The sequence below is a fragment of the Erinaceus europaeus genome, chromosome 17 (genome assembly GCF_950295315.1).
Source record: "Erinaceus europaeus chromosome 17, mEriEur2.1, whole genome shotgun sequence".
NCBI lineage: Eukaryota > Metazoa > Chordata > Mammalia > Eulipotyphla > Erinaceidae > Erinaceus > Erinaceus europaeus.
The window spans coordinates 2,864,822-2,884,303 of NC_080178.1; the positions used below are offsets into that span (position 1 = coordinate 2,864,822).

Genomic DNA, 19,482 nt, shown 5'->3' on the forward strand with positions numbered 1-19,482 from the left:
TTACTTTATTTGCTTTTTCCTCCCAAACCCTCAAAAACATTTAATAAAATGACAAGCTATTTCTCTTGCTCAAAATCAGTTTAGGATGACGGGGCTGGTAAGACTCCTGGCTCACAGTCCCCACCCAATCCAACACACTTTTCCATCACCAAGCCTGTGTGTCCTGCAGTGCTAGTGTGTCTTGTTCCAATCCCTTTCCTACCACTGGTACTGCCCATACCCCTGAGCACTGGCTCTGAGCCTTTCCCCCAAGTCTGGTTCAGCAAGTATGGGCAGGGCCCGGCAACCTGCATTGATTTCTTTTTTTTTTAATATTAATTTTATTTATTTATTCCCTTTTGTTGCCCTTTTTTTTTTTATTGTTGTAGTTATTATTGTTGTCGTTGTTGGATAGGACAGAGAGAAATGGAGAGCGGAGGGGAAGATAGAGTGAGAGAAAAATAGACAACTGCAGACCTGCTTCACCACCTATGAGGTGATGCCCCTGCAGGTGGGGAACCGGGGATTGAACCGGGATCCTTACGCCGGTCCTTGGGCTTTGCACCACGTGCGCTTAACCCGCTGCGCTACCGCCCAACTCCCTGCATTGATTTCTAACTTCTTCCCAGTCCCCTTAATACTGCTGTTGCTGCCACAAGGACATCCCAACAACCTTGAGGAGCCACCTATTTCAATATTCTTCTGGAAGACTTCCTGGCCTGAAGCTGTCAAAATCTCACTCCCAAGTATTATGTTCTGTTAAAAACACGCCCCAGCCACAACTCCTAATGGCTCTCTACCGGTTGTGTCCAGGTCTGGCTTTCAGAAGTGCTTGAGCTGTGGCCCAGCCCTGGGAGACTTTGCCCAGAGCAGATCTTCTGCAGCACCCTACGAGCAACCGGCCGTCCTCAGCACAGGTGGCAGACACCCACTCCGTGGCACAGCTCATGCCCTCCACCTGCTCTCTGCCGGCCAACGCTGTGACTCACTTGGTCACCGCATGCTGCCTTTTTTTTTCTTTCTTTTTAAAAAATTTTTATATTTATTTATTCCCTTTTGTTTCCCTTATTTTTTTATTGTTGTAGTTATTATTGCTGTTGTTACTGATGTCATCGTTGTTGGATAGGACAGAGAGAGGAGGGGAAGACAGAGAGGGGGAGAGACAGACAAACACCTGCAGACCTGCTTCACCGCCTGTGAAGCGACTCCCCTGCAGGTGGGGAGCCAGGGTCTAGAACCGGGATCCTTAAGCCGGATCCTTGTGCTTTGCACCACGTGCGCTTAACCCGCTGCGCTACCACCCGACTCCCCCACCTGCTGCCTTTTATTTCTGTGGTTTTAAGTTTTTACCAAGTACTCACAAGTAGAGAAAACCCCAAGAACTTTTTTTTTTTTGCCTCCAGGGTTATCGCTAGGGCTCAATGCCTGCACTACAAATCCACTACTCCTGTGGCCATTTTTTCAATTTTTTGGATAAGACAAAGACTGAGAGGGGAAGGTATATATATAGAGAGAGGGGGGGGGGGGAGAAAGAGACATCTGCAGACCTGTTTCACTGCTTATGAAGCTGCCACCCTGCAGGTGGCGAACCAGGGACTTAAACTAGGATCCTTGCCCAGGTCCTTACACTTCATCCTATGTGCACTTAATCCAGTTCACCACCTCCGGCCCCAGAACTTAACATTTAAAACAGAAAACAGTGAGGACCAAGCATAAACTGGAGGCTTGACAAATCCACACACGACACACGACACTATTTTACTAGATGAAATAACAAATTCAAAGTATACACACACACAGGCTCATTTTTCAAAAAAACACCATCAAACAATAGCTGTCAATATCCATAGCTATTTAGTTTAGGAGACTAAGCAAACATCTTATGGAAAAGATACTTTATTTTTTAATTTTTTTAAATATTTATTTATATATTCCCTTTTGTTGCCCTTGTTGTTTATTGATATCATCGTTGGATAGGATGAAGAGAAATGGAGAGAGGAGAGGAAGACAGAGAGAGGGGGAGAGAAAGACAGACACCTGCAGACCTGCTTCACTACTTGTGAAGCGACTCTCCTGCAGGTGGGGAGCCGGGGGCTCGAACCGGGATCCTTCCGGAGGTCGTTGTGCTTCGCACCACCAGCACTTAACCCACTAGGCTGCCACCCAACTCCTGGAAAAGATACTTTAAAGGTAGCCTCAATCTGCAACTTCCCATAGTAGGAGCAGGGAGACTAACTTTCTGTGTGAGATATACTGCAAGAGAGAGGACATGGTGTGTGGGGAAAAATAGGCTCTAGGTCTGATTTCACCGTGTTGACTGTCACCATGGGCACATCAAGGGTCCCCTCCAAGGCTCCATCACCAGTGGGAGAATGAAGGCTGAAAGCTGCCTGGGGGAGGCGGGGCTCACAGTGGACTCAGGACCTGAGTGCTGGTGTGGGGCTTCTGATTCTACGCCTACCGTGGGCCAAGTGCATGTTGACCTACCAGACGCCTCCATTCTAGTGCCTCTTCCTGGTATTCAAGAACACAGGGACGGGGCAGAGAGACTCGCCGCAGAGAGCTCAAGAACACAGGGACAGGGGCAGAGAGACTCGCCGCAGAGAGCTCAAGAGCACAGGGACGGGGCAGAGAGACTCGCCGCAGAGAGCTCAAGAGCACAGGGACGGGGCAGAGAGACTCGCCGCAGAGAGCTCAAGAGCACAGGGACGGGGCAGAGAGACTCGCTGCAGAGAGCTCAAGAGCACAGGGACGGGGCAGAGAGTCTCGCCGCAGAGAGCTCAAGAGCACAGGGACGGGGCAGAGAGACTCGCCGCAGAGAGCTCAAGAGCACAGGGACGGGGCAGAGAGTCTCGCCGCAGAGAGCTCAAGAGCACAGGGACGGGGCAGAGAGACTCGCCGCAGAGAGCTCAAGAGCACAGGGACGGGGCAGAGAGACTCGCTGCAGAGAGCTCAAGAGCACAGGGACGGGGCAGAGAGTCTCGCCGCAGAGAGCACAAGAGCACAGGGACGGGGCAGAGAGACTCGCCGCAGAGAGCTCAAGAGCACAGGGACGGGGCAGAGAGTCTCGCCGCAGAGAGCTCAAGAGCACAGGGACGGGGCAGAGAGACTCGCTGCAGAGAGCTCAAGAGCACAGGGACGGGGCAGAGAGTCTCGCCGCAGAGAGCTCAAGAGCACAGGGACGGGGCAGAGAGACTCGCCGCAGAGAGCTCAAGAGCACAGGGACGGGGCAGAGAGACTCGCTGCAGAGAGCTCAAGAGCACAGGGACGGGGCAGAGAGACTCGCCGCAGAGAGCACAAGAGCACAGGGACGGGGCAGAGAGACTCGCTGCAGAGAGCAGTCGTCTTGCCATCTGCTGCCCACGTTTGAGGCCCAGCACCACATGGGAGATACTCTGGCACCAGAGGCAGCTCTGGTGCTGTGGTTTTGCTCCCATTGTCTCATTCTTTATGTCTACCTAAACAAGGACAGGCTGAAGAGTTCTTCTGCATAAATAAAAGTAAACAATAACAAAAGAAAAAAACCAGCAGCCTGGATGTGACACAGTGGATAAAGCACTGGACTCTCAAGCATGAGGTCCTGAGTTCCACACCCAGCAGCACATAAATATACCACTAGAGGGTGTAAGGGGTGGCAGTGTGAGAGAGGGGTGTGCCCTGGTCCTCTCCTTCCCTCATTAGTAAATACTTTTCTAAGAGGGAAAACAAAGAAAGAGGAGTTGGGGAAGCCGGGCTGTAGGACAGCGGGTCAAGCGCACATGGCTCAAAGCACAAGGACCGGCATAAGGACACCGGTTTGAGCCCCCGGCTCCCCACCTACAGGGGAGTCGCTTCACAGGCGGTGAAGCAGGTCTGCAGGTGTCTGTCTTTCTCTCCCCCTCTCTCTGTCTTCCCCTCCTCTCTTCATTTCTCTCTGTCCTATCCAACAATGACAACAATAACAATAACTACAGCAATAAAACAAGGGCAACAAAAGATTAAATAAATAAAATATATAAAAAAAAAAAAAAAAGAAAGAGGCGTTGGGCAGTAGCATACCCAGTTAGGCACACAGCACTAAGAGCAGTAAGACCTGGCTTCAAGCCCCCACACCCCACCTGTAGGGGGACCTTTCATGAGCGGTGAATCAGATCTGCAGGTGTCTATCTTTCTCTCTCCTTCCCTGTCCTATCCAAGAAAATAGGAAAAAAAGGGGGAAAAGGCCTCCAGGAGCAGTGGATTTGTAGTGCTGGCACTGAGCCCCAGCAATAACCCTGGAGGCAAAAACAGAAAGTAAACCCGTAACAAAGAAACTACTTATAATGGCTTTTAATGATAACAACAAATACTTACTCTGCACTTTCTAAGCTGAAGGCTGTATTTTTTCTCCTTTCTTTTTTTTCTTTTTCACAAGAGCACTGCTCAGCTCTGGCTCATGGTGGTGCAGGGGGATTGATCCTGGGACTTTAGAGTCTCAGGCACAGGAGTCACTTTGCACAACCGATATGCTCTCTACCCCCCTGCCCGACTGTATTTTCTCTGAGGTTATTTATTGAGCACTACCTGTGTGCCAAACACTGTTCAAAGCACCCAGTCTATACTACTGATATAACCAGAAGCAAAGAGCCCGCTCTATCGGAGAGACGCCACAGCAAACCTAAGTGTGGCAGTGGTCAGTGCTCAACCAAGGAGAGCATGCCAGGGCAGAAGGTGCAGTCCTCATTCCTCATTCCGGGTCTGCAGAGTAAGCCGACTGTGGAGGACTGGCGAGTACGAGTGAGATCTTTTCTTTTCTTTTCTTTTCTTTTGCCTCCAGGGTTATCGATGGGCTTGGTGCCTGCACTACAAATCCACTGCTCCTGGAGGCTATTTTCCCCCCTTTTGTTGCCCTTGTTGTAGTTACTATTATTGTCGTTACTGCTGTCTTTGTTGCTGGATAGGATGGAGAGAAACTGAGAGAGATGGGGAAGACGGGGGGAGAGAAAGACAGACACTTGCAGAGCAACTTCAGTGTCTGTGAAGTGACCTCTCTGTAAGTGGGGAGCTGAGGGCTCGAATCCGGATCCTTGTTCCAGTCCTTCGCGCCACGTGCATTTAACCGCGAGCGCTACCACTCGGCCCCCCACTTCACTCGGCCCCCCACTTATCTGTATTTTGAGGCATCCACAGAAGGACATCAAGCTTGCCCCGCGCCTCGTGAGGAGGCTTCGACACTGTCCCACCAACAGACTGAAGGTTAGATCTGGTGAACAATCATCAACAAGATTCAACAACTTACACATCTACAATCTTTTCTAGTTATTAACTAGCTACTTTGGTGATGGAGAAAAACTTAACATTCAGCCCAGGAGGGGACGCAGTGGGCAAAGCAGCACTGAAATCTCAAGTACAAGGTCCCAAGTTCAATCCTCAGCGTGGGATGTGCCAGAGTGATATAATAAATGATCTTTTTAAAAGAAGAAAAACCCTGGGAGTTGGGCGGTAGCACAGCAGGTTAAACGCACATGGTGCAAAGTGCAAGGGCTGGCGTAAGGATCCCGGTTCGAGCCCCTGGCTCCCCACCTGCAGGGGAGGTCACTCCGCAAGCAGTGAAGCAGGTCTGCAGGTGTCTGTCTTTATCTCCTCCTCTCTGTCTTCCCCTCCTCTCTCCATTTCTGTCCTATCCAACAACAACAGCTATGACAATATTAACAACTACAACAAGCACAACAAGGGCAACAAAATGGGAAAAAATAGCCTCCAGGAGCAGTGGATTCATAGTGCAGGCACCGAGCCCAGAAATAACCCTGGAGGAAAAAAAAAAAAGGGGGGGGGGAGCTGGGCGGTAGTGCAGCGGGTTAAGCGCAGGTGGCGCAAAGCAGGTGGCGCAAAGCGAAAGGACCGGCGTAAGGATCCTGGTTCAAGCCCCCGACTCCCTTTCTGCAGGGGAGTCGCTTCACAGGCGGTGAAGCAGGTCTGCAGGTGTCTGTCTTTCTCTCCCCACCTCTGTCTTCCCTTCCTCTCTCCATTTATCTGTCTTATCCAACAACAACAACATCAATAATACAGCAACAACAACAAAAACAAACAAAAAAAAACCAAGGGCAACAAAAGGAAATAAATAAATATTAAAAAAAAAAAAAAGAAAACCCAACAAGATGATGATGAGCATGCTGCCTGGTTCGTTCCTAGTCAGAAAGATCTCAGAACTCAAAGCAGCATAGACAGCCGAGACAGCACAGCGGACATTTCTCTGTGAGGTCCTGAGCTGATCAGGGCACAGTGTACGGCAGTCATACTGTGATTCTCTCTCCCCTATCATCAGTAAATAAGTAATTTTTTAAATTTTTAGATAGAGACAGCCAGAATTTGAAGGGGAAGGGGTTGATAGGGAGAGAGACAGAGACACCTGCAGCCCTGCTTCACCACCTGTGAAGCTTTCCCCCTGCAGGTGGGGACCGGGGGCTGGAATCTTGGTCCTTGTGCATTGTAATATGTGTGCTCAACCAGGTGTGCCACCAACTGGCTCCCAATAAATAAATTTTTTTAAAAAAATAGAGTCAAGCAGTAGCGCAATGGGTTAAGCGCAGGTGGCGCAAAGTGCAAGAACTGGTGTGAGGATCCTGGTTCGAGCCCCCACCCCCCGCCCGCTCCCCATCTGTAGGTGGATCACTTCAAAGGTGGTGAAGCCGGTCTGAAGGTGTCTATCTTTCTCTCCCCCTCTGTCTTCCCCTCCTCTCTCCATTTCTCTCTGTCCTATCCAACAACAATGACATCAATAACAACAATAGTAACTACAAGAATAAAACAAGGGCAACAAAAGGGAGTAAATAAATAAATAGTTTTTTTTAAAAAATTAAGTTTTCCCAAAGTGGAGATGTTTTTGAAAAGGAGAATCTGGTAATTTCTGCTGAGACAATTTCCAGGGTAATCCAAAGATGAGGATGTCACTAGGGCTTCAGGGCCAGGGGGTTTTACAACAGAAATAATTCATTTACTTTAGAATCACATGGAAGGCACATTAGCAAAACTGAACCCAACAGTATAACATCCTTGGGAAAATCTCATGTGGGTGGATGTAGATAGCATAATGGTGATGCAAAGGGACTCTTCATGCCTGAGGCTCCAAAGTTCCAGGTTCAATCCCCCGCCCCACCATCAGCCAGATCTGAGCAAGGCTCTGGGGGGGGGGGGGGGAATCTCTAAGCTTCATCAACAACATTGACAAGTAAATTGAGTTTTCAAGTAAACCAAAATCTCTCCTTATAGATAACATCAGTAAGCTTAGGCATATTCAAAGGAAAAAGTCAGATTAATAACTTCTTTTTCCATTTTTTTTTTAAATACTAAGTATTTTACTGTGTCTGCCACCAGTCTATATAAAATAGTTACCCCTGTGAAACAGAAACGCATGACAATTCAGGGGTAGATGCTAAGAACTGACAGGAGTTTGCATAGCGTGGCATGGGTCAGAGGGATACTCCATAGAAGGAAGCTTCAAATTTGGCTCCTGTTAGAACATTGACTAGGTCATGAAAAGTAGATCAGAAAACCTTCCAAAGATGTGTTTTACTACAAAAAGGAACAGACTTTCTGAGGTCTGAAGGGACTTGTACTTGAAGACACTCAGTCAGCAAGGGGTCGTGCTGAGCATTCTGCGGACAGAACTGGTTTAATGTATGCCATTCTTACAGGAGTGAGGTGGTATCTCAATGTTGTCTTAATTTGCATTTCTCTGACAATCAGTGACCTAGAACAGTTTTTCATATGTTTGTTAGCCTTTTGGATCTCCTCTGAGGTGAATGTTTTGTTCATATCCCCTGCCCATTTTTGGATGGGGTCATTTGCTTTTCTGTTGCTAAGCTTGCTGTGAGAGTTCTGTGAGAGAGAGCATATGTTCACACGTATCCATAAACTACTGCAAAATATATACCTGAAAGCAGAAGTACCCTAGAGTTTGCAGTGAGTACCCCCCTAACACTTCCTCTCCACTATTCCAACCTTTGGGTCCATGATTGCTCAACAATTTGTTTGGCTTTGTATGTTAACTCTCTTTTCAGCCACCAGGTTCCAGATGCCATCAGGATGCCCGCCAGGCTTCCCTGGACTGAAGACCCCACCAATGTGTCCTGGAGCTCAGCTTCCCCAGAGACCCACCTTACTAGAGAAAGAGAGAGGCAGACTGGGAGTATGGACCGACCAGTCAACGCCCATGTTCAGCGGGGAAGCAATTACAGAAGCCAGACCTTCCACCTTCTGCAACCCACAACGACCCTGGGTCCATGCTCCCAGAGGGGTAGAGAATGGGAAAGCTATCAGGGCATGGGGTGGGTTATGGGGATTGGGTGGTGGGAATTGTGTGGAGTTGTACCCCTCCTAGCCTATGGTTTTGTTAATTTATCCTTTCTTAAATAAAAAATAAACAATAAAAATAAAAAAATAAAACTTAAAAACCGAAGGGAAAAAAAAAAAAAAGAGAACTGGTTTAAGTCTGCAGACAGAACTGGTTTAAGTCTGCAGCCGCTTGGAAACCCTCACAGGGTTCAGCCCGGCCTCCAGCTGGAGCTGCTGAAGCCCGTTCCTCGCAGCTGCGACACCGGCGGAGCCAGACGTGGCGCAGGCAAGAGTCGAATCAGTTTGTCCATCTACGGGTCGCAGGGATGGGGTGGCGGGGGGTGAGTGAGGGGCCTATTTGGTTGTTGGTTTTTTTTAATTTTCCCTTTGTTGCCATTGTTTTTTATTGTAGTTATTATCGTTGTTGTTATTGATGTTGTCGTTGTTAGACAGGACAGAGAGAAATGGAGAGAGGAGGGGAAGATAGGGGGGGAAGAGAAAGATAGACACCTGCAGACCTGCTTCACCACCTGTGAAGCGACCCCCTGCAGGTGGGGAGCCGGGGGCTTGAACCAGGATCCTTAAGCTGGATCCTCGTGCTTTGCGCCACGTGCGCTTAACCCGCTGCGCTACCGTCCGACTTCCGCCTGTTTGGTTTTTAAGACAGAGGCAGAGAGACAGTGAAAGAGACCACAGCACCAAAGCTTTCTTCAGTGTGGTGGGAGTCCAGCTTGAACCTGGGCTACACACGGCAAGGCAACGCGCTACCAGGTGAGCTGTCTTCGCCAGCCTTCTTTACCCTCCAGTGCTCTGCCTTCACTTCCTGGGATATGACTGCAGTTATTTTAGTCGGCCTCCTCCAGATGTGACTCTAGGGCATTCCACACACTTGAGGCAGAGACCGTAACTGAGAACAGCGATCTGGGAGGTGGGCAGAGCGTCCTGTGCTGACCCTGGACATCACGTGCTGGAGTGGCTCTGGCTCTCTCACACAAACATTAAAACACATGTAAACAGTCTTTTGGAAAAAGAAATCAAAATTTCCAATAAAAAAAAACACGTTCCATTTTAAAACTGATGGTTGGGTGAGCGAGAAAGCGGGAGGTGGGTGCTGCTCTGCCATGTGTAGGAGCTGGTTTCAGGCCCACCCCATGCACCCCATTCAGTGTAGTCCTGCCTCTCCTCATCTCTTTTTAAAAAGATTTCTTTTATTTATAACCTGAGAGAGAGAGAGAGAGAGAGAGAAAAGGAGAGAGAGAAATGGAGCCCTACACTGGTACATGAGGCAGCAGGGATCAAACCGGTAACCTCAGGCATGCGAGTCCAATGTTCCACCGGCAGAGCTATTTCCCCTAATGCAGCCAGTCTCTCTCTCTCTCTCTCTCTCTCTCTCAAAGTCAGCACAGCCCCAGAAGTACAGTACCAGGCAGAGCACCAAACTTACATTCATGAGGTCCTGAGTTCAATCCCCAGTATCGACACTCAGGGGCATTCTCCCCTTCTCCCTCTCCCTCAAATGAACAACTGTTTTAAAACCCTAAAGATCAAGCTGGAGGGACAGCTCATCAGTTAGCGTGTCTGCACTACCACGTGCATGACCAGGTTCAAGCTCAGGCATCATCACCTGTAGGAGATGCTCTTGCAACAGAGCGCGTCTCTGGGGCACCTCTGCCTGTCTGAATTTTGAAGAATGGCCCCGTGCCACGACTCCAGGACGGGTAGGCCCCGGTTCCCACCCAGCCCCTAAAGTGCAGGATCAGGACCTCAGACGACCGTACATTCACCCACCACGAACACGGCTCCTCTCCCCTCTCGCTCGAGCACCCTCTCGGGCTATCAGCTTGTTTGGGGCAGCTGTTTGGCTTTGTCCTAGGAAGCGATGCACAAAGACTAAACGTTTTCAGTTAGAAATCTGACTTGTGGGGGCCAGGCGGTAGCGCAGCGGGTTAAGCCCACCTGGCATGAAGTGCAAGGACCTACGCAGGAATCCTGGTTCCAGCCCGTCTCCCCACTAGCGGTGAAGTAGGTCTGCAGGTGTCTGTCTTCCCCTCTCTCTTCCCTTCCTCTCTCCATTTCTCTCTGTTATATTGAACAATGACATCAATAACAACAATAAAACAACAAGAGCAACAAAAGGGAATAAATACACATTTTTTAAAAAGCAAAAAGCAGGGGTCAGGTGGTGGCGCACCTGGTCGAGCGCACATGTTACAATGTGCAAGGACCCAGGTTCGAGTCCCCAGTCTCCTTTTCCCTGCAGGGGGGGAAAGCTTCACAAGTGGTGAGGCAGTGCTGTAGGTGTCTCTCTGTCTCTCTCTATCCCACCCTTCCCTCTAGATTCCTGGCTGTCTCTATCAAATAAATAAAGATAGAAAATTTTTTTAAGCAAATAGTTAAAAACGATTTTAAAAAACTACTTCTAGTTTGTTTTTTAATTAAAAAAATTTTTTTTTAATTTCTGTTGTTGTTGGACAGGACAGAGAGACATGGAGAGGGGAAGGGTAGACAGAGAGGGGGAGAGAAAGACAGACACCTGCAGACCTGCTTCACCGCCTGGGAAGCGACTCCCCTGCAGGAGGGGAGCCGGGGCCTGAACCGGGATCCTTGCGCTTTGTACTGTGTGCGCTTAACCGGTGTGTTACTGCCTGGCCCCCACTACTTCTAGTTTTTTGAAAAAGAGTCCTCATGAAGACAAGTACATCAGAATCCACATTTCCAGGCCAGAAAAATAACCCCTCAGGTAGGGCACATGGTCTGCCACATGTGCGGCCCAGGTACAAGTCCCAGCACCACGGGAAGCTCCAGTGCTGAGGGACTCCATGTCTCTCTCTCCCCCACCCCACTCCTCCTCCTGAACAAAAGGAGAAGAAAGTGCAGTCTGCAGTGGCGGGATCATGCAGGTGCAACGCCACATCCAGTGCTTAGGAGAGCACTCTTGTTAGTAAAACTACCACTGTGTAGGTACAGGATCGTGGATACTAAATAAATAGTCGATCTTGTTGCAAAATTGACTTCGGACGGACGTTAAGGCTTTCAAGGTCACTACTGTGTCTCCTCCCCCAAGAGGCTACTCTAAAGAAAGTAAGACACATTCAGATGGTTTGGCATTGTCTCCTCAGGCGCTATGGAAGCCACAACCAGGTGTCTCACTCTACACCGCACGGCCTGACTCGGGGCCTGACTCGGATGATTCGGATCGGCGCATCTGGATCGTATGAGGCCACACAGCCGTAACCACTAAGTCAAACTAGTAAGGCTGGTCTCTCTGTCTCTCAAACTTGCTGTTCCGTAACCAATAAATATGAAAGATACACCTACAAAAGAAGTTGGCCTTTATACTTTCGTTTATTTATTTTTTTTTGCCTCCAGGGTTTATCGCTGGGGCTCGTGTGCCACTGCTCCCGGAGGCCACTTTTCCCCACTTTGTTGTTGCCCCTTGTTGTCGTTATCAGTATCGTTGCCACTGATGATTTGTCGTTGAGTAGGACTGAGAGAGAAACGGAGAGAGGAGGGGAAGACAGAGAGGGGGAGAGAAAGACAGACACCTGCAGACCTGCTTCACCGCCTGTGAAGCGACTCCCCTGCAGGTGGGGAGCCGGGGGCTCAACCAGGATCCTTGAGCCGATCCTTGTGCTTTGTGCCATGTGCCTGATCCCCCTTTAAGCTTTTAACCAGAGCACTGCTCAGCTCTGGTTTCTGGTGGTGCTGGGGATTGAACCTGAGCCTTTTGGAGTCTCAGGCATGAGAGTCTTTTTGTATAACCATTATGCTATCTCCCAGTCTAGCCTTTATTCATCTGTTAGTCTTAAAATTCCTCAGTTAAGCAAGATCGAACTTGATCAACGGGAACTCTCTGCTCTAAGCGCTCACTACAGAGACACGACCACTCCCACTCCCACTCCCACTCCCACTCGGTAAGCAGCCTGTTGCTCAAAGGAACAGCCAACATGCTCTCCTATCAGAAGTCAGCCTAGGAGGGAATGCGGTTACAGTATCACTTTGCCCGGTCCTCCCAGAAAGGAAAACAGGGGCTAAGAGGCGGCACACTGGGCAAAGTACTGGACCCCCCAGCATAAGCTCCTAAGTTTGACCCCCCAGCATCACATCTGACAGAGTGATGCTCTAGTTCTCCCTGCCAGCTGCTCCCCCCCAAATAATTTTCTTTAATTTTTATTCTTTATATATTTTATTGGATAAAGACAGCCAGAAATTGAGAAGGGGGAGAAAGGTGAGATAAAAAGAAAGACCTTCGCTTCACAGGTGGTAAAGCAGGTCTGCAGGTGTCTCTCTGTCTCTCTCTCTGTCTCTTTCTCTCCCCGTCCTCCCCTCCTCTCTCCATTTCTCTCTGTCCTATCCAACAAGGACATCAATAACAATAATAACTACTACCACAACAACAACACAAAAAAAGGGCAACAAAAGGGAAAATAAATATTTAAAAAATCATATATAAAAGAAATACCTGCAACACTCCTTCACCACTCATGAAGCCTTCCCCTTGCAGGTGGAGACTGGGGCTTGAACCTGGGTCCTTGTGCACTGCAATGTGTGCGCTCAACCACACCTTGAGCCACCACCCAGCCCCCAAATAAATCTTTATGTATGTATTTATTTTCCCCAGAGCACTGCTCAACTCCGGCTTATGGTGGTGCAGGGGATTGAACCTGGGATCTTGGGAGCCTCAGGCGTGAGAATCTACTTGCATAACCACTGTGCAATCTCCCCAGTCCAATAAAACTTTTTTTTTTTAAAACCAGAGCACTGCTCAGCTCTGGCTTTTGGTGGGGTAGGGACTGAACCTGGGACTTTGGAGCCTCACGCATGAGTCTCTTTGCATAACCATTATGCTATCTACCTTCTGCCCCCAATAAAGCTTTTTTAGAAATTAAAAAGAACGGGGAGTTGGGTGGTTGTGCCGTGGGTTATAAGCACATGTGGTATGAAGCGCAAGGACTGGAGTGAGGATCCCGGTTCGAGCCCCCGGCTACCCACCTGCAGGGGAGTCGCTTCACAGGCGGTGAAGCAGGTCTGCAGGTGTCTGTCTTTCTCTCCCCCCCTCTGTCTTCCCCTCCTCTCTCTCCATGTCTCTCTGTCCTATCTAACAACGATAACAACAATAACTACAACAACAATAAAAACAACAAGGGCAACAAAAGGGAAAATAAAAATTTTTAAAAAGAATGATTAAAACAAATTTAAAAATAACAATTATAGACATCAGACATCCTAAACCTCAATAATACTTCCCAAAGTACCTGGTGTAACCTCATAGACACCACTACTACAATAGCACATAAACAAAAAGAAAAAAAACAAAACATGTCACAGAAAAAGTTCATGTGTTCAACAGGCAGCAATCACTTCCCAGTAAAAAACACACGGCAGCATGGCGAAGACGCCGCCAGAGTCTGGATCCCTTACCGCTACCTCCTACCTTGTTCAGAAGGGGAACACTTTCGCTTGCTCAAAGACTAGATCTCCAGATCCCCCAGACACAATTCTACAAGTCTAACATAAAAACAGCCCTTGAGGGAGGTAGTGAGCATAATGGCTATGCTCATGCCTGAGGCTACAAAGCCCCAGGTTCAATCCCCAACACCACTATAAACCAAGTAGATGAGTGCTCTAGAGAGGAAAAAAATCCCTTAAGAACAACTGCCTGGGGAGAGTTCTGGAGCAGCCTCTTTTTTTTTTTTTTCCCAAAGAAAAGTTTAATACAAAAAAAAAAAAAAAAAAGCCAAAAAAAACAGACAAGCATATGGAAATGTCCTCATGATATACTTTGTTTCTAAAGTGGAGAGGCCCTGTTGGGGAGGTAGACGGTGGCTAGCTTGCTGCCTGCTGTTTAAACAGCACGTCCCCAGTGCCCTCCGAGCCCTCCCGAGTACCAATGGTGCTCCAGTTCCCTCTCCCTTGTGTATAAGTAAAATCTGAAAAAATTAAAATAAGAGACGGGGCTGGGGAAACAGAACAGTGATTATGCAAATACTTTCATGCCTAATACACCAAAGGTCCCAGGTTCAAGCCCCAGCTCCACCATCAGCCACAGCTGAGTTGTGCTCTGGTAAAATTTGAAAAATTAAATTAAAATAGAAAGTAATAATAAGTGGTCCAATGGCTAAAGCATCAGACTCTCAAGCATGAGGTCCTGAGTTCGATCCCTGGCAGCACATGTACCAGAGTCCGGTTCCTTCTCTCTCCTCCTGCCGTTCTAATAAATGATCTTTCTTAAAAAGGTAATAAAAAAAAATAAGTCAATTGAGAGATAATCACAGAATCATCAAGAGTCTCAACACAAGCACTGACAGACAAACGTCTAAAGTCGTGGTTTAGAAGTCCTCTTTGCTTGGATATACTTGTCCAAACACCCCAGTTACCTGGGCTTTTTCAAGTCGTACTAAAAAGCCAAACTCTGCCTCCCCCCCAGAGAGTGGCTTAGAGGACCGCCGTTTTCCGCCAAAGTCGGTCTAAGAGGCGGCGCGGATAAACCGCCACACACTGCTGCTGTCACTCCCTCGGTGCCCGCGCTCAGCTGGTTTCACAGGACGCGGACAGGACAGTCCTGCGACTGTGCTCACAAGCCACTCTGCAAACACAAACTCAGGTTTCTGAACGAGTCTGCGAGTCTGCGGGGCAGGATAGTGATAAAGGCGCCGCCGAGGAGGGAAGCAGAAATCCAATGCTTCAACCGCGAGCGGGCCGGGCCGGGCCGGGCCGGGGGCCGTGCGGGAAGCTGGGCCCGGAGCAGCAGGGCCCCACGCAGCACCCGCGGCCCTTGCGGGCACTGGCAGCCACCCCAGACACGCGGGGCACGGCCGCCGGCCGCCCGCAGCCGCGCACCCCGCACGACACAGCTGAACCCGGGGGCCTCCTCTCCTCTCAGTGTCAGCACTGCCACACGGGCAGGGCCGCCTGTCCGCTGGCTGCAAGCCACAAAACTCTTGGACGGACAGACGGACGGACCGACGGACACACACACACACACACACACACACACACACACGCGCGCGCGCGCGCGCAAGGCTTCGAGTTAAGTCCCCTTGCAAGCAGGGCGGCTACGAAGGCCACCTCCCCGCCTCCTCCAGGGACCCGGGGAAAAGCCACCTGAAAACTCATCGCCCAGGTATTCGCAAGTAGAAACAAAAACAGCCATTCGGCTTCAACGCTGCGCTGCAGAGGCGACAAGGGAGCGACTGACTGACCAATCTCTGGCTGTAGCGGATCCTCTCTTCTTCAGGTTCCATCTCTCACGCGTGTGTTGAAATCGCTGTGAAGAAAGCACTCCAGGGCTGCCTTCCTCTTCCTCCTGAGGAACCGACGGGACAGGAGAGCTAGAGAAGCTTTACCGCCCCAGACCCCAGCTCTGTCCCCGCTCCTCCCCTCCCGCGTCCACATCCAGCGCCGCCGCCGCCGCCGCGCAGCAGCTGTCCCGGCCGGTTTCAGTTCCCTGGGAGGGGCCACACGCCACTTCGGTCTCCCCCCCCCCCCTCCCGCCACTAAAGCAGCAGGGCTCCCTTCACAGAAGCGAGGGGAGGGAAAGGGGAGAGAGGAAAAAAGAAAAAGAAAAAAAAAAAAACAAAAACAAAAACAAAAAAAAAAAGGGAGAAGGGGGGGGGCAGCGCTTTCCTCTCCGCAGGGCCCAGGTGAGCCGGACCCCCGACGTGCGGACCCTGGCCGGACTCGCGCTCTCTCTCTCTCTCTCTCTCTCTCTCTCTCTCGCTGGGATTTGGAAACTAAAGGAGAGCGGGGCAGACCCAGTGCCATCAGAATAAAAAGAGGACGGAAAATGGGGGCGTCCCGGAACCGCCCCCGGAGGGCCCTCCCCCCCCCCCCCCCGCTCCCTCCCGCACAGCTGTCGCTCGCCCGCCAGGCGCCTCGCATCTTTCCGTCCCCCCCCCCCCAAAAAAAAAAAAAGCAACCCTGCAGCCCGCCGCTGGAGGTGAGCACCTCGGAAACCAAACTCCACAAAGTGGGCGCTCGGGGGACAAAAATGCCATCGGCTCGCACGGACCGGGGCAACGCAATAAACGACGTGGTCACTAAGCTCTAAGTAAAAAAAAAAAAGCATAATAATATATATATGTATGTGTATATACATATGTATCTATATATATACATCTCCCCCCCCCAAAAAATAAAATAAAATAAAATAAAATACAAGGGGTGGAGGGACTGGCGCCGACGGGCAGCCCATCCCAGTCACCAGAGGAGCTTTTGCTCTCCCCCTCCCCAAATATTCTCGCGGAGAATGGCTTCCACCGGGATGCAGAATTCCGCCTCCCCGGCCTCCGGGTCGCGACCCGCCCGGCCACGCTGCCCCCGCGGCCGCCTCCTGTGCCCGCCGCCCCCGGGCGCGGGGTCTCCCCGGCCGCCCCCCTCGGAAACGCGGAGAGAAACTTTAAGTCGGTGGCGCGCGCGCGGGGCAGCAAACTTCCCGATGCGGGGGAGGGGGCGTCTCACCGGGGGCTCGGCTCGGCTCGGCTCGGCTCGGCTCGGCGGCGCAGGTCCGAGGGAGAGGAGACTTCCAAAAAAAAAAAAAAAACCCAAACAGGACGAAAACCAAAAAACAAAACACACACACACACACACACACACACACACACACACCAAAAAAAAAAAAAAAAAAACTGCGGGCGAAAACCAAGTCCCAGGCGTCGTCTTCGGGGGTCCGAGGGTTTCTCCTCCTCCTCGGCCCCCGGGGATCCAGCCAGGGTCCGAGGCCGGCGGGATCGGGGCGGCGGCGGCGGGAGCGGGAGCGGGAGCGGGAGCGGCCGCGCGACCCCGGCCCCGGCCCCCGGGCGCCCCCGCCTCCCCGGGCCGGCGGGCGGCAGCCCGACCCCGACGGCGACCGCGAGCCCGGCCGCGAGCCCGAGCGCCCCCCGGGCCGTGCCCTCCGCCCGCACCCGCGGCCGATCAGCTGGGACCCGCCGGCCCGAGGCTCCCCGCGCCGCCCCGGCCGCCCGGAACGCGGGCCCCGGCCCCGGGAGGCGCAGCGGCGGGCGGGCGGGCGGGCGGGCCGGGGGCCTGGGCTCCCCTCGCGTCTCCCCGCGCTCGGGCGCCGCGCTGCGGGACGAGCCCCGGCGACTCCCCGCTCGCAGTGGAGGGATTCCGGGGGATGGGCCCCCCGGCGGCGCCCCCTCCTCCCGGAGCGCCCCCCCGCCCCGGATAGACGGAGCGGCGACGGGCCCCGCCGCCGGGAAGGTGCTCCGCGAGCCGCCGCCGCCGCCGGGGAGGGGTGTTGTTTCCCTCACACAGGAGGAGCCGCCGGAGCAGCCGCCGCCATTTTGAACCCGTCAGACTCTCACATACACACAGCTCCTCGCGGCGCACTGCGCAGGCGCCGCCTCCCCACCCCGCCCCCGGCGGCCCCGCCGCCCCTCCCCCCCCGCGCCCCTCACCGCTCTCGCGGGCGCACGGGAGCGCGCACGCGTCACCTCCTCCGACGCGGACACGCCGCCCGCGCGCGCACGCGCGGATGCGTCGGCCTCGAATCGCCCGCGCCCCGGCGACGCCGACGCGGCCGCCCGCCCCGCCCCGCCCCGCCCCCCCGATCACGTCAGCCGCCCGCCCCCGCCCCCGCCCGCCCGCCCGCCGCGGCCGCCTCCCCCCGGCCCCCCCCCCCCCCCCCGGGCTCCGCCGGGCCTGCGCACAAGGCCCCGCGCCTCCGCCCGCGCCCGCGCCCGCGCCCGCCCTCCCCCCCCCCCCGCGCGGCCTGGCCCGGTGTGGCCTCGCCTCGCCTCGCCGAGCTCACGGTCGCCTCCGTGCGCCGCCCGTCCCCGGGGAGCGGCGACCCCGACCCCGCAAGCACAAGCACCCCCAGCCGCGGGCGGGGCCCGGCCCCCAACGCCCGTCACAGTCGCACACCCGGAGGCCCGGCGGCCTGCCCCGGGCTGCATGGCGCCGCCGCCCGCACTCCCGCACTCCCGGGTCAGGGTCCGGCCTGGCCGTGGGCGCCCGCTCGGGCCTGCGCGGGGCGCGGGGCGCGGGGGCGGCTGCCCGAGGCCGGGACTGACTCGCCGCCCGCGCCCGCAGGCCCGACACCCGCCTCCGGGGCTCCGCCTCACCCACTCCTCGCCGCGCCGAAGGGCCGGAGACGCGGGAAGCATGGCCGTCCCGCCTCGGCGCCCCCGGGGAGGCAGCGCGGGCCTCGGGCGGCCGGGGAGGAGGGAGGAGGCGCGGCCGAGGGCCCGCGACGGCGGCGGCGAGGCCCCGAGAGCGGCCGGGGGGGGGGGGTCACGCTCGGGCTTCCGCCGCGCCGGTGCCCCCGCGGCCCGGAGGGGGGGGGCCGTGACCGCGACCGTGACCGTGACCCCGCCCCCGGCGAGCGGGGCGCCCCCCACGGAGGGTAGCGGAGATGTCGCCCTGCTCCCGGGGTCCGTCCGCCGCCCGACGAGCTCGCGGGCCCGGGACGTCGACCGGCGGCGCCCGAGCCCCGCACGCGAGCAGCCAGGCGCGGTCGGGACACCCCAGCCGAGGGGGCGCCGCGGGGCCTGCGGGGAGCGAGCCGCCCCGGGGACCCCGCCGCGGGTTCCCACGCCCTGACCTCCGGCTGCCGGGGCGGGAGCGCGGCCCGAGAGGACAGGCAACCGGAGGGACGCCGCGTGGAGCTGCCATGGTCGGCCGGCCTCCTTCCACTCGGAGGAAGACGCGCGTGCAGCGGCGATGCCTCGGAGACTCCGCGGGAGAGGGACCTTGCCAGCCGGGTGCTGCAGCTGCCGCCGCTCCGGGAGGATCTCTGCTCGCTGCGGGACCTTTACGAACACACACACACGCACACGCAACCAGCTAAATAGCCCCGCAGCCACACCCGTTTGAAAGGCAGACCACCAAGGCGGCGAAAGGGGAAAGTTTGTTATTGTGTGGACACCCACCCCCCAGGCCACGGCAAGGGTCTGTCTCCATGGTACGGGGCTCCGTCTTGCACACCAGTCCCCGGGGAAGCATCATCGGATCCGTCTGTATGCTGAGACCGGCTTTGTCCAGACTTCTTAGCTCTTCGGACCACCGATGAGAAGATCATCTAAAGCCTCGCCGAGGCCTTCCAGGCCCTAGTGAATGAAGTTTAGAAGCCCCCCCCCCCACACACACACACACACACCTTTACGGTGTTGCCCTGGGTGCCTGGCCCTCGATGGATGTCGAAAAAGGCAGCCCCTAGGTTTTGCTTGTCGGTGTGTTAAGTGGGAAAGAAAAAAGATGTTTGGGGCAGGG

The 19,482-nt window shown here is 53.8% G+C and overlaps 2 protein-coding genes across 3 annotated transcripts in view; one reads left to right on the forward strand and one right to left on the reverse strand.

The window, feature by feature from the left end:
* KDM2A (lysine demethylase 2A) overlaps positions 1 to 16,886 on the reverse strand; it is an 80,342-nt gene extending 63,456 nt beyond the window's left edge. For both annotated transcript variants that reach the window (XM_060175949.1, XM_060175948.1), the window contains exons 1-2: positions 16,732 to 16,886; positions 15,474 to 15,577 (exon numbers count right to left, since the gene is read on the reverse strand). In XM_060175949.1, coding sequence (XP_060031932.1) covers positions 15,474 to 15,515 — 42 coding nt within the window. In that variant the 5' untranslated portion in view covers positions 15,516 to 15,577; positions 16,732 to 16,886. The remainder of the gene's footprint in view (positions 1 to 15,473; positions 15,578 to 16,731) is intronic.
* On the forward strand, positions 16,520 to 19,064 carry LOC132533976 (basic proline-rich protein-like). The gene is made up of 4 exons (XM_060177365.1): positions 16,520 to 16,673; positions 16,979 to 17,472; positions 17,587 to 18,689; positions 18,755 to 19,064. The coding sequence occupies exons 1-4, from the start codon at positions 16,520 to 16,522 to the stop codon at positions 19,062 to 19,064; spliced, it is 2,061 nt and encodes a 686-aa protein (XP_060033348.1).
* Positions 19,065 to 19,482: the final 418 nt, after the last annotated feature.